We start from the raw sequence: 14,591 nt of genomic DNA, 5'->3' as shown, positions 1-14,591 counted from the left end.
GCACATTAATAAATCTCCTCTAAATGACAACAAATTGTTGTGTTTATACCCTGCATCACTATACCCTACGCCAAAACTTCTTTATAACTTTCTAGTTGATTTATAGCAAGATTTGTTGGAAAAAAAACAATTGAAATTTAAGAAAGTGCTGATTTGTTTCAAATATTTATTTAATCAAAACTTTCACTTTTAATAAAAACATTTGGCGCAAATGATGCTCATTCATCGCGTTGATCCATCTTCTGTAATAAGGTTAAAAATGAAAACGCTGTTGTTATAACCTGCAAATAATACTCGTTTTTTAAGTTGATCTCCTATAAATTCATTCCTTCATACTTACACCTTTAAAACGTTCAACATTTAGGATATAAATTTTGCCAGCTGTCAATTTAAATGGTCTTTTCGAATTGAGTAGAAATAATAGAAAATCATATTTCATTTCACGCATATGAATATACCAGGGACTTCGCAATAGAGCTTCGCCACAGCGTTGACTATTAATATAAATCATTTCACCGAAATAACAAATAATCAATAATTCCCAGGCGACCAACACTAAATATTGACCCAACGATACAGCTTTCATAAACGACGAATTAGCAGTAGTGGACTAAAAAAAAAAGAAAAAATAAAACTCATTTTTCTAAATTGCAAATCATTCATTTTCACACTTACTTTCACTGACACAAATGCCACCAAACACATTAGGAATATTACTTCACCCGTTTTGAAAAACCATATTGGACTGTAGAATGCTTCCATTTTATTTAAACAATCGACAATATAACGATGGTGGTCAACACATTTCTTAATAGCATTACGAAAGTGATGGCGAAAATCTTGTCCTTCGTTATTTGTGTTAGCGCGAACTAAAGTACTAATGTCGCAGGTTATTTCCTTGGAACAGTAGTATTCGTTGATTTCAGGTGCAGCGAATTCCTGTAGTTCATATAGTTCTCTATTATAAAAAGGGAAAAACTTCAGTATATCGGAAGCAAATAATATTCACTTTTTTCCAATAAATAATCGATTTTTTAGTAAAACCATCAAAGTCCATTTATCTTGGAAACTATAAGAGATAGAGCCAAAACGATGATTATCTGTGATCAGTTCGTTTTCCTATAAAAAATCGATTTTTCGAGTGAAAACATATAAGTCCATTTATCTTGGAAACTATAAGAGATAGAGCCAAAACAATGATTATCTGTGATCACTTCTTTTTCCTACAGAAAATCGATTTTTTGAGTGAAAACATAAAAGTCCATTTATCTTGGAAACTATAAGAGATATAGCCAAAACAATGATAATCTGTGATCTCTTCCATTTCCCATAGAAAATCAATTTTTTGAGGGAAAACATAAAAGTCCATTTATCTTGGAAACTATAAGAGATAGAGCCAAAACAATGATAATCTGTGATCACTTCCATTTCCCATAGAAAATCGATTTTTTGATTGAAAATATAAAATCCATTAATCTTGGAAACTATAAGAGATAGAGGCAAAACTGTGATAATCTGTGATCACTTCCATTTCCCATAGAAGATCAATTTTTTGAGTGAAAACATAAAAGTCCATTTATCTTGGAAACTACCAGAGATAGAGCCAAAACAATGATAATCTGTGATCACTTCCATTTCTCATAGAAAATCGATTTTTTGATTGAAAACATAAAAGTCTATTTATCTTGGAAACTATAAGAGATAGAGCCAAAACGATGATTATTTGTGATCAGTTCTTTTTCCTATAAAAAATCGATTTTTGAGTGAAAACATAAAACATTTATCTTGGAAACTATAAGAGATAGAGCCAAAACAATGATAATCTGTGATCACTTGCATTTCCCATAGAAAATCGATAAAAAACATAAAAGTCCATTTATCTTGGAAACTATAAGAGATAGAGCCAAAACAATGATAATCTGTGATCACTCCTTTTTCCTTCAGAAAATCGATTTTTTGATTGAAAACATAAAAGTCTATTTACCTTGGAAACTATAAGAGATAGAGCCAAAACGATGATTATTTGTGATCACTTCTTTTTCCTACAGAAAATCGATTTTTTGAGTGAAAACATAAAAGCACATTTATCTTGGAAACTATGAGAGATAGAGCCAAAACAATGATAATCTGTGATCACTTCTTTTTCCTACAGAAAATCGATTTTTGAGTGAAAACATAAAAGTCCATTTATCTTGGAAACTATAAGAGATAGAGCCAAAACAATGATAATCTGTGATCACTTCCATTTCCCATAGAAAATCGATTTCTTGAGTGAAAACATAAAAGTCCATTTATCTTGGAAACTATAAGAGATAGAGCCAAAACAATGATTATCTGTGATCACTTTCATTTCCCATAGAAAATCGATTTTTTGAGTGAAAACATAAAAGTCCATTTATCTTGGAAACTATAAGAGATTGAGCCAAAACAATGATAATCTGTGATCACTTGCATTTCCCATAGAAGATAAATTTTTTGAGTGAAAACATAAAAGTCCGTTTATCTTGGAAACTATAAAAGATAGAGCCAAAACAATCATTATCTGTGATCACTTCTTTTTCCTATAGAATATCAATGATAATCTGTGATCACTTTTTTTTCCTATAGAAAATCGATTATTTGAGTGAAAACATAAAAGTCCATTTCTCATGGAAGCTATAAGAGATAGAGCCAAAACAATGATAATCTGCTATCTCTTCTTTTTCCTATAGAAAATCGATTTTTTGAGTAAAAACAGATATATATAAGAGATAGAGCCAAAACAATGATAATCTGTGATCACTTCCATTTCCCATAGAAAATCGATTTTTTGAGTGAAAACATAAAAGTCCATTTATTTTGGAAACTATAAGAGATAGAGCCAAAACAATGATAATCTGTGATCACTTCCATTTCCCATAGAAAATCGATTTTTTGAGTGTAAACAGAAAAGTCCATTTATCTTGGAAATTATAAGAGATAGAGCCAAAACAATGATAATCTGTGATCACTTGCATTTCCCATAGAAAATCGATTTTTTGCGTGAAAACATAAAAGTCCATTTATCTTGGAAACTATAAGAGATAGAGCCAAAACAATGATAATCTGTGATCACTTCATTTTCCTATAGAAAATCGATTTTTTGCTTGAAAACATAAAAGTCCATTTATCTTGGAAACTATAAGAGATAGAGCCAAAACAATGATAATCTGTGATCACTTCTTTTTTCTATAAAAAATCGATTTTTTGAGTGAAAACATAAAAGTCCATTTATCTTGGAAACTATAAGAGATAGAGCCAAAACAATGATAATCTGTGATCACTTGCATTTCCTATAAAAAAATCGATTTTTTGAGTGAAAACATAAAAGTCCATTTATTATGGGAACTATAAGAGATAGAGCCAAAACAATGATAATCTGTGATCACTTTTTTTTTCTATAGGAAATCGATTTTTTGAGTGAAAACATAAAAGTTCATTTATCTTGGAAACTATAAGAGATAGAGCCAAAACAATGATAATCTGTGATCACTTCCATTTCCCATAGAAAATCGATTTTTTGCGTGAAAACATAAAAGTTCATTTATCTTGGAAACTATAAGAGATAGAGCCAAAACAATGATAATCTGTGATCACTTCATTTTCCTATAGAAAATCGATTTTTTGCGTGAAAACATAAAAGTCCATTTATCTTGGAAACTATAAGAGATAGAGCCAAAACAATGATAATCTGTGATCACTTCCATTTCCCATAGAAAATCGATTTTTTGAGTGAAAACATAAAAGTCCATTTATTATGGGAACTATAAGAGATAGAGCCAAAACAATGATAATCTGTGATCACTTCCATTTCCCATAGGAAATCGATTTTTTGCGTGAAAACATAAAAGTTCATTTATCTTGGAAACTATAAGAGATAGAGCCAAAACAATGATAATCTGTGATCACTTCATTTTCCTATAGAAAATCGATTTTTTGCGTGAAAACATAAAAGTCCATTTATCTTGGAAACTATAAGAGATAGAGCCAAAACAATGATAATCTGTGATCACTTCCATTTCCCATAGAAAATCGATTTTTTGCGCGAAAACATAAAAGTCCATTTATCTTGGAAACTATAAGAGATAGAGCCAAAACAATGATAATCTGTGATCACTTCCATTTCCCATAGAAAATCGATTTTTTGAGTGAAAACATAAAAGTCCATTTATCTTGGAAACTATAAGAGATAGAGTCAAAAAAATGATAATCTGTGATCACTTGCATTTCGCATAGAAAATCGATTTTTTGAGTGAAAACATAAAAGTCCATTTATCTTGGAAACTATAAGAGATAGGGCCAAAACAATGATAATCTGTGATCACTTCCATTTCCCAAAGAAAATCGATTTTTTTTATTGAAAACATAAAAGTCCATTAATCTTGAAAACTATAAGAGGTAGAGGCAAAACTGTGATAATCTGTAATCACTTCCATTTCCTATAGAGGATCAATTTTTTGAGTGAAAGCATAAAAATCCATTTATCTTGGAAACTATAAGAGATAGAGCCAAAACTGTGATAATCTGTGATCACTTTTTTTCCTATAGGAAATCGATTTTTTGAGTGAAAACATAAAAGTCTATTTATCTTGGAAACTATAAGAGATAGAGCCAAAACAATGATAATCTGTGATCACTTGTATTTCCCATAGAAAATCGATTTTTTGAGTAAAAACATAAAAGTCCATTTATCTTGGAAACTATAAGAGATAGAGCCAAAACAATGATAATCTGTGATCCCTTCCATTTCCCATAGAAAATCGATTTTTTGTGTGAAAACATAAAAGTCTATTTATCTTGGAAACTATAAGAGATAGAGCCAAAACAATGATTATCTGTGATCACTTGGATTTCCCATAGAAAATCGATTTTTTGAGTGAAAACATAAAAGTCCATTTATTTTGGAAACTATAAGAGATAGAGCCAAAACAATGATAATCTGTGATCACTTCCATTTCCCATAGAAAATCGATTTTTTGAGTGAAAACATAAAAGTCCATTTATTTGGAAACTATAAGAGATAGAGCCAAAACAATGATAATCTGTGATCACTTCCATTTCCCATAGAAAATCGATTTTTGTGTGAAAACATAAAAGTCCTATTTATCTTGGAAACTATAAGAGATAGAGCCAAACAATGATAATCTGTGATCACTTCATTTCCCATAGAAAATCGATTTTTTGAGTGAAAACATAAAAGTCCATTTATCTTGGAAACTATAAGAGATAGAGCCAAAACAATGATAATCTGTGATCGCTTGCATTTCCCATAGAAAATCGATTTTTTGAGTAAAACATAAAAGTCCATTTATCTTGGAAACTATAAGAGATAGAGCCAACACAATGATAATCTGTGATCACCTTCATTTCCCATAGAAAATCGATTTTTTGAGTGAAAACATAAAAGTCCATTTATCTTGGAAACTATAAGAGATAGAGCCAAAACAATGATATGATAATCTGTGATCACTTCATTTTCCTATAGAAAATCGATTTTTTGAGTGAAAACATAAAAGTCCATTTATCTTGGAAACTATAAGAGATAGAGCCAAAACAATGATAATCTGTGATCACTTCATTTTCCTATAGAAAATCGATTTTTTGAGTGAAAACATAAAAGTCCATTTATCTTGGAAACTATAAGAGATAGAGCCAAAACAATGATAATCTGTGATCACTTCATTTTCCTATAGAAAATCGATTTTTTGAGTGAAAACATAAAAGTCCATTTATCTTGGAAACTATAAGAGATAGAGCCAAAACAATGATAATCTGTGATCACTTCCATTTCCCATAGAAAATCGATTTTTTGAGTGAAAACATAAAAGTCCATTTATCTTGGAAACTATACGAGATAGAGCCAAAACAATGATAATCTGTGATCACTTCTTTTCCTATAGAAAATCGATTTTTTGAGTGAAAACATAAAAGTCCATTTATCTTGGAAACTATAAGAGATAGAGCCAAAACAATGATAATCTGTGATCACTTCCATTTCCCATAGAAAATCGATTTTTTGAGTGAAAACATAAAAGTCCATTTATCTTGGAAACTATAAGAGATAGAGCCAAAACAATGATAATCTGTGATCACTTCTTTTTCCTATAGAAAATAGATTTTTTGAGTGAAAACATAAAAGTCCATTTATCTTGGGAACTATAAGAGATAGAGCCAAAACAATGATAATCTGTGATCACTTTTTTTCCTATAGGAAATCGAATTTTTTGAATGAAAATATAAAAGTCCATTTATCTTGGAAACTATTAGAGATAGAGCCAAAACGATGATTATCTGTGATCACTTGCATTTCCCATAGAAAATCGATTTTTTGAGTGAAAACATAAAAGTCCATTTATCTTGGAAACTATAAGAGATAGGGTCAAAACAATGATAATCTGTGATCACTTTTTTTCGTATAGAAAATTGATTTTTTGTGTGAGAACATAAAAGTCTATTTATCTTGGAAACTATAAGAGATAGAGCCAAAACAATGATAATCTGTGATCACTTGCATTTCCCATAGAAAATTCGATTTTTTGTGTGAAAACATAAAAGTCTATTTATCTTGGAAACTATAAGAGATAGAGCCAAAACAATGATAATCTGTGATCACTTCATTTTCCCATAGAAAATCGATTTTTTGAGTGAAAACATAAAAGTCCATTTATCTTGGAAACTATAAGAGATAGAGCCAAAACAATGATAATCTGTGATCACTTCCATTTCCCATAGAAAATCGATTTTTTGAGTGAAAACATAAAAGTCCATTTATCTTGGAAACTATAAGAGATAGAGCCAAAACAATGATAATCTGTGATCACTTGCATTTCCCATAGAAAATCGATTTTTTGAGTGAAAACATAAAAGTCCATTTATCTTGGAAACTATAAGAGATAGAGCCAAAACAATGATAATCTGTGATCACTTCCATTTCCCATAGAAAATCGATTTTTTGAGTGAAAACATAAAAGTCCACTTATCTTGGAAACTATAAGAGATAGAGCCAAAACAATGATAATCTGTGATCACTTCCATTTCCTCATAGAAAATCGATTTTTTGAGTGAAAACATAAAAGTCCATTTATCTTGGAAACTATAAGAGATAGAGCCAAAACAATGATAATCTGTGATCACTTCCATTTCCATAGAAAATCGATTTTTTTGCGTGAAAACATAAAAGTCCATTTATCTTGGAAACTATAAGAGATAGAGCCAAAACAATGATAATCTGTGATCACTTCCTTTTCCTATAGAATCGATTTTTGCGTGAAAACATAAAAGTCCATTTATTTGGAAACTATAAGAGATAGAGCCAAAACAATGATAATCTGTGATCACTTCCATTTTCCCATAGAAAAATCGATTTTTTGAGTGAAAACATAAAAGTCCATTTATCTTGGAAACTATAAGAGATAGAGCCAAAACAATGATAATCTGTGATCACTTCCATTTCCCATAGAAAATCGATTTTTGAGTGAAAACATAAAAGTCCATTATCTTGGAAACTATAAGAGATAGAGCCAAAACAATGATAATCTGTGATCACTTCATTTCCCATAGAAAATCGATTTTTGAGTGAAAACATAAAAGTCCATTTATCTTGGAAACTATAAGAGATAGAGCCAAAACAATGATAATCTGTGATCACTTCATTTTCCTATAGAAAATCGATTTTTTGAGTGAAAACATAAAAGTCCATTTATCTTGGAAACTATAAGAGATAGAGCCAAAACAATGATAATCTGTGATCACTTCCATTTCCCATAGAAATCGATTTTTTGAGTGAAAACATAAAAGTCCATTTATCTTGGAAACTATAAGAGATAGAGCCAAAACAATGATAATCTGTGATCACTTCATTTTCCCTATAGAAAATCGATTTTTTGAGTGAAAACATAAAAGTCCATTTATCTTGGAAACTATAAGAGATAGAGCCAAAACAATGATAATCTGTGATCACTTGCATTTCCCATAGAAAATCGATTTTTTGAGTGAAAACATAAAAGTCCATTTATCTTGGAAACTATAAGAGATAGAGCCAAAACAATGATAATCTGTGATCACTTCCATTTCCCATAGAAAATCGATTTTTTGAGTGAAAACATAAAAGTCAATTTATCTTGGAAACTATAGAGATAGAGCCAAAACGATGATATCTGTGATCACTTGCATTTCCCATAGAAAATCGATTTTTTGAGTGAAAACATAAAAGTCCATTTATCTTGGAAACTATAAGAGATAGAGCCAAAACAATGATAATCTGTGATCACTTCCATTTCCCATAGAAAATCGATTTTTTGAGTGAAAACATAAAAGTACCATTTATCTTGGAAACTATAAAGATAGAGCCAAAACAATGATAATCTGTGATCACTTGCATTTCCCATAGAAAATCGATTTTTTGAGTGAAAACATAAAAGTCCATTTATCTTGGAAACTATAAGAGATAGAGCCAAAACAATGATAATCTGTGATCACTTCCATTTCCCATAGAAAATCGATTTTTTGAGTGAAAACATAAAAGTCCATTTATCTTGGAAACTATAAGAGATAGAGCCAACACAATGATAATCTATGATCACTTCTTTTTCTATAAAAAATCGATTTTTTGAGTGAAAACATAAAAGTCCATTTATCTTGGAAACTATAAGAGATAGAGCCAAAACAATGATAATCTGCGATCACTTCTTTTTCCATAAAAAATCGATTTTTTGAGTGAAAACATAAAAGTCCATTTATCTTGGGAACTATAAGAGATAGAGCCAAAACAATGATAATCTGTGATCACTTTTTTTTTCTATAGGAAATCGATTTTTTGAGTGAAAACATAAAAGTTCATTTATCTTGGAAACTATACGAGATAGAGCCAAAACAATGATAATCTGTGATGACTTCCATTTCCCATAGAAAATCGATTTTTTGCGCGAAAACATAAAAGTCCATTTATCTTGGAAACTATAAGAGATAGAGCCAAAACAATGATAATCTGTGATCACTTTTTTTCCTATAGGAAATCGATTTTTTGCGTGAAAACATAAAAGTCCATTTATCTTGGAAACTATAAGAGATAGAGCTAAACAATGATAATCTGTGATCACTTCATTTTCCTATAGAAAATCGATTTTTTGCGTGAAAACATAAAAGTCCATTTATCTTGGAAACTATAAGAGATAGAGCCAAAACAATGATAATCTGTGATCACTTCCATTTTCCATAGAAAATCGATTTTTTGCGTGAAAACATAAAAGTCCATTTATCTTGGAAACTATAAGAGATAGAGCCAACACAATGATAATCTGTGATCACTTCCATTTTCCATAGAAAATCGATTTTTTGCGCGAAAACATAAAAGTCCATTTATCTTGGAAACTATAAGAGATAGAGCCAAAACAATGATAATCTGTGATCACTTCATTTTCCTATAAAAATCGATTTTTTGCGTGAAAACATAAAAGTCCATTTATCTTGGAAACTATAAGAGATAGAGCCAAAACAATGATAATCTGTGATCACTTCCATTTTCCATAGAAAATCGATTTTTTGCGTGAAAACATAAAAGTCCATTTATCTTGGAAACTATAAGAGATAGAGCCAAAACAATGATAATCTATGATCACTTCCATTTCCCATAGAAAATCGATTTTTTGCGTGAAAACATAAAAGTCCATTTATCTTGGAAACTGTAAGAGATAGAGCCAAAACAATGATAATCTGTGATCACTTCCATTTTCCATAGAAAATCGATTTTTTGCGTGAAAACATAAAAGCCCATTTATCTTGGAAACTATAAGAGATAGAGCCAAAACAATGATAATCTGTGATCACTTTTTTTCCTATAGAAAATCAATTTTTTGAGTGAAAACATAAAAGTCCATTTATCTTGGAAACTATAAGAGATAGAGCCAAAACAATGATAATCTGTGATCACTTTTTTTCCTATAGAAAATCAATTTTTTGAGTGAAAACATAAAAGTCCATTTATCTTGGAAACTATAAGAGATAGAGCCAAAACAATGATAATCTGTGATCACTTCCATTTCCCAACTATAACAGATAGAGCCAAAACAATGATAATATGTGATCACTTCTAAAAGAGATAGAGCCAAAACAATGATAATTTGTGATCATTTCCATTTTCCATAGAAAATCGATTTTTTGAGTGAAAACATAAAAGTCCATTTATCTTGGAAACTATAAGAGATAGAGCCAAAACAATGATAATCTGTGATCACTTCCATTTCTCATAGAAAATCGATTTTTTGAGCGAAAACATAAAAGTCCATTTATCTTTGAAACTATAAGAGATAGAGCCAAAACAATGATAATCTGATCACTTTTTTTCCTATAGAAAATCAATTTTTTGAGTGAAAACATAAAAGTCCATTTATCTTGGAAACTATAAGAGATAGAGCCAAAACAATGATAATCTGTGATCACTTCCATTTCCCAACTATAACAGATAGACCCAAAACAATGATAATATGTGATCACTTCTAAAAGAGATAGAGCCAAAACAATGATAATTTGTGATCTCTTCCATTTTCCATAGAAAATCGATTTTTTTAGTGAAAACATAAAAGTCCATTTATCTTGGAAACTACAAGAGATAGAGCCAAAACAATGATAATCTTTGATCTCTTCCATATCCCATAGAAAATCTATTTTTTGAGTGAAAACATAAAAGTCCATTTATTTTGGAAACTACAAGAGATAGAGCCAAAACAATGATAATTTGTGATCTCTTCCATTTTCCATAGAAAATCGATTTTTTGAGTGAAAAGATAAAAGTCCATTTATCTTGGAAACTATAAGAGATAGAGCCAAAACAATGATAATCTGTGATCGCTTGCATTTCCCATAGAAAATCGATTTTTTGAGTGAAAACGTAAAAGTCCATTTATCTTGGAAACTATAAGAGATAGAGCCAAAACAATGATAATCTGTGATCACTTCCATTTCCCATAGAAAATCTATTTTTTGAGTGAAAACATAAAAGTCCATTTATCTTGGAAACTATAAGAGATAGAGCCAAAACAATGATAATCTGTGATCACTTCCATTTCCCATAGAAAATTGATTTTTTGAGTGAAAACATAAAAGTCCATTTATTTTGGAAACTATAAGAGATCGAGCCAAAACAATGATAATATGTGATCACTTCCATTTCTCATAGAAAATCGATTTTTTGAGTGAAAACATAAAAGTCCATTTATCTTTGAAACTATAAGAGATTTCTGATAACCTGTGATCACTTCCATTTCTTTTGATCACTTCCATTTTTTGAGTGAAACAAACAGTGATAATCTGTGATCACTTCCTTTTCCTATAGAAAATCGATTTTTTGAGTGAAAACATAAAAACTATAAGATAAAATTTCTGATAACCTGTGATCACTTCCATTTTCCATAGAAAATCGATTTTTTGAGTGAAAACATAAAATTCCATTTATCTTGGAAACTATAAGAGATAGAGCCAAAACAATGATAATCTGTGATCACTTGCATTTCCCATAGAAAATTGATTTTTTGAGTGAAAACATAAAAGTCCATTTATCTTGGAAACTATAAGAGATAGAGCCAAAACAATGATAATCTGTGATCACTTGCATTTCCCATAGAAAATCGATTTTTTGAGTGAAAACATAAAAGTCCATTTATCTTGGAAACTATAAGAGATAGAGCCAAAACAATGATAACCTGTGATCACTTCCATTTCCCATAGAAAATCGATTATTTGAGTGAAAATATAAAAGTCCATTTATCTTGGAAACTATAAGAGATAGAGCCTTAACAATGATAATCTGTGATCGCATGCATTTCCCATAGAAAATCGATTTTTTGAGTGAAAACATAAAAGTCCATTTATCTTGGAAACTATAAGAGATAGAGCCAAAACAATAATTATCTGTGATCAGTCGTTTTTCCTTCAGAGAATCGATTTTGTGAGTGAAAACATAAAAGTCCATTTATCTTGGAAACTATAAGAGATAGAGCCAAAACAATGATAATCTGTGATCACTTCCATTTCCTATAGAAAATCGATGTTTTGAGTGAAAACGTAAAAGTCCATTTATCTTTAAAACTATAAGAGATAGAGCCAAAACAATTATAATCTGTGGTCACTTGCATTTCCCATAGAAAATCGATTTTTTGAATAAAAACATGAAAGTCCATTTATCTTGGAAACTATAAGAGATATAGCCAAAACAATGATAATCTGTGATCAGTTCTTTTTCCTATAAAAAATCGATTTTTTGAGTGAAAACATAAAAGTCCATTTATCTTGGAAACTATAAGAGATAGAGCCAAAACAATGATAATCTGTGATCACTTCTTTTTCCTATAGAAAACCGATTTTTTGAGTGAAAACATCTTGGAAACTATAAAAAGATAGAGCCAAAACAATGACTATATGTGATCACTTCTTTTTCCTATAGAATATAAATGATTATCTGTGATTACTTTTTTTCCTATAGAAAATCGATTTTTTGAGTGAAAACATAAAAGTACATTTATCTTGGAAACTATAAGAGATAGACCCAAAACAATGATAATCTGTGATCACTGCCATTTCCCATAGAAAATCGATTTTTTGAGTGTAAACACAAAAGTCCATTTATCTTGGAAATTATAAGAGATAGAGCCAAAACAATGATAATCTGTGATCACTTCTTTTTCCTATAGAAAACCGATTTTTTGAGTGAAAACATAAAAGTCCATTTATTTTGGAAACTATAAGAGATAGAGCCAAAACAATGATAATCTGTGATCACTTCCATTTCCCATAGAAAATCGATTTTTTAAGTGAAAACATAAAAGTCCATTTATCTTGGAAACTATAAGAGATAGAGCCAAAACAATGATAATCTGTGATCACTTGCATTTCCCATAAAAAATTGATTTTTTGAGTGAAAACATAAAAGTCCATTTATCTTGGAAACTATAAGAGATAGAGCCAAAGCTATGATAATCTGTGATCACTTCCATTTCCCATAGAAAATCGATTTTTTGAGTGAAAACATAAAAGTCCATTTATCTTGGAAACTATAAGAGATAGAGCCAAAACAATGATAATCTGTGATCACTTCTTTTTCCTATAGAAAATCGATTTTTTCAGTGAAAACTTTAAAGTCCATTTATCTTTGAATTATAAGAGATAGAGTCAAAACAATGATAATCTGTGTTCACTTCTTTTTCATATAGAAAATCGATTTTTTGAGTGAAAACATAAAAGTCCATTTATCTTGGAAACTACAAGAGATAGAGCCAAAACAATGATAATCTGTGATCACTTCTTTTTATTGGAAACTAGAAGAGATAGGACGAAGCAGTGATAATATGTGACATCCTCTTAATATCTAAACAAATTTTAAATTTCTCTTACCGTAATTCTTTTTTCGTTGCACATCTATTGATAGCAACAGTTGCTAAAATATTCTTTAGACTACAAAATAAAACATCATATTGTCCGGATATTAGAATGCCCAATACCATATGGAAACCGCTTGAGGCAGAAAAAGCAGCTGCTACTTGTATTTGACCAACAGATTGAAAAAAATACATCGTTTCATAAATGAACGGTTGCTAAAACAAAATTAAGAAAAGTATAAAATTTAATAAAAATATTTTAATATAAGTGTATGTATATGTATAGTAAACCTTATAATCGAATGGATACCAACAGGCTAACGGTAGACTACGATCGCCATAGGCAATGGGTAAAATAAGCCAAAATATGGTGCCAAGGAAACAACAGTAGACATACGTTTTAATCCATTTATTCGACATGGCCAAACTGCCATCCATAGTCACGTACGTAAATCCTTTTTATGCCATAGAACAAAAAAAAAAAAAACAAGGAAAATAGAGAATAATGTGCAAAATGTACAAGTAACACACATGCAGCATACTTATGTATGTGTGTAGTATGTATTTCCATTGGAAATTGAATGACTGTCTGAACTGAGTACACTTACCAATGGCCGAACGTGTTTTGTACTTTAAATTTATAAAATCAATTAAATCCTCTAGACTTTTTGGTTGCAAACGACGAAAGTACAATTTCATAATGATGGTCCACCAATAAATAATCGTTTGTATTAAACAATTGACCAGCAATTCCAAGTCTCCCTTGTGATAATTCAAATAGATGGTGCACATGTATAAAATCACAATATGAACCGTGACAAAATAGAGAAATAACTCAAATATTAATTCCACTAAAATGCCCAGACCACAGAACAGATGAGGTAAACGACGTTCCAAGTGAAAGGAATACATAGCAGCATAATACATAGTATAACGTATGAAAGAGAAAAGATCTCTACGTTTTACCGTAGCTTCCAAATCTGTCATTATAGAGCGTTGCTTTTCTAAGTTTAAAATTTAATACTGAAATTTTGTATTTAATTTTTTGAGTCCTTTTTATATGATTTTTGTTGAATCTATAGAAAATATTTGGATTTAAAATGGTTTGTATTTAAATTAAAATGATTATTAGTTGTAACACCTCTTAAATAGTTTAAACACTTAATTTTATTTATTTGTAAAACAAAAACTTTATTTGTTATTAAT

General features: G+C 30.0%; 1 protein-coding gene across 1 annotated transcript; it reads right to left on the bottom strand.

Moving 5' to 3' along the window:
• Positions 1 to 205: 205 nt before the first annotated feature.
• Positions 206 to 14,372, bottom strand: LOC119607424 (odorant receptor 83a). The gene is made up of 6 exons (XM_037961315.1): positions 13,994 to 14,372; positions 13,677 to 13,840; positions 13,402 to 13,601; positions 676 to 958; positions 341 to 610; positions 206 to 281 (listed from the first exon to the last, which is right to left on the bottom strand). Exons 1-6 carry the CDS (start codon positions 14,370 to 14,372, stop codon positions 219 to 221), a joined length of 1,359 nt encoding a protein of 452 aa, XP_037817243.1. The 3' UTR covers positions 206 to 218.
• Positions 14,373 to 14,591: the final 219 nt, after the last annotated feature.

The sequence above is a fragment of the Lucilia sericata genome, unplaced genomic scaffold (assembly GCF_015586225.1).
Source record: "Lucilia sericata isolate MDLA Ls3-8-SP2 unplaced genomic scaffold, ASM1558622v1 Contig000694F_arrow, whole genome shotgun sequence".
Taxonomy (NCBI): Eukaryota; Metazoa; Arthropoda; class Insecta; order Diptera; family Calliphoridae; genus Lucilia; species Lucilia sericata.
Note: the sequence above shows the minus strand (reverse complement) of the source record. Positions and strands in the feature narration are given on the sequence as shown.

Bases quoted from the DNA above. Each gene is read 5' to 3' on its own strand.
- LOC119607424 (XM_037961315.1), bottom strand. From the start codon at position 14,372: ATGACAGATTTGGAAGCTACGGTAAAACGTAGAGATCTTTTCTCTTTC. The intron at 13,841-13,993 runs GTAAGTGTACTC...TGGCATAAAAAG, and splicing joins CAAAACACGTTCGGCCATTG to GATTTACGTACGTGACTATG. The intron at 611-675 runs GTAAGTGTGAAA...TTTTTTTTTTAG, and splicing joins TGGCATTTGTGTCAGTGAAA to TCCACTACTGCTAATTCGTC.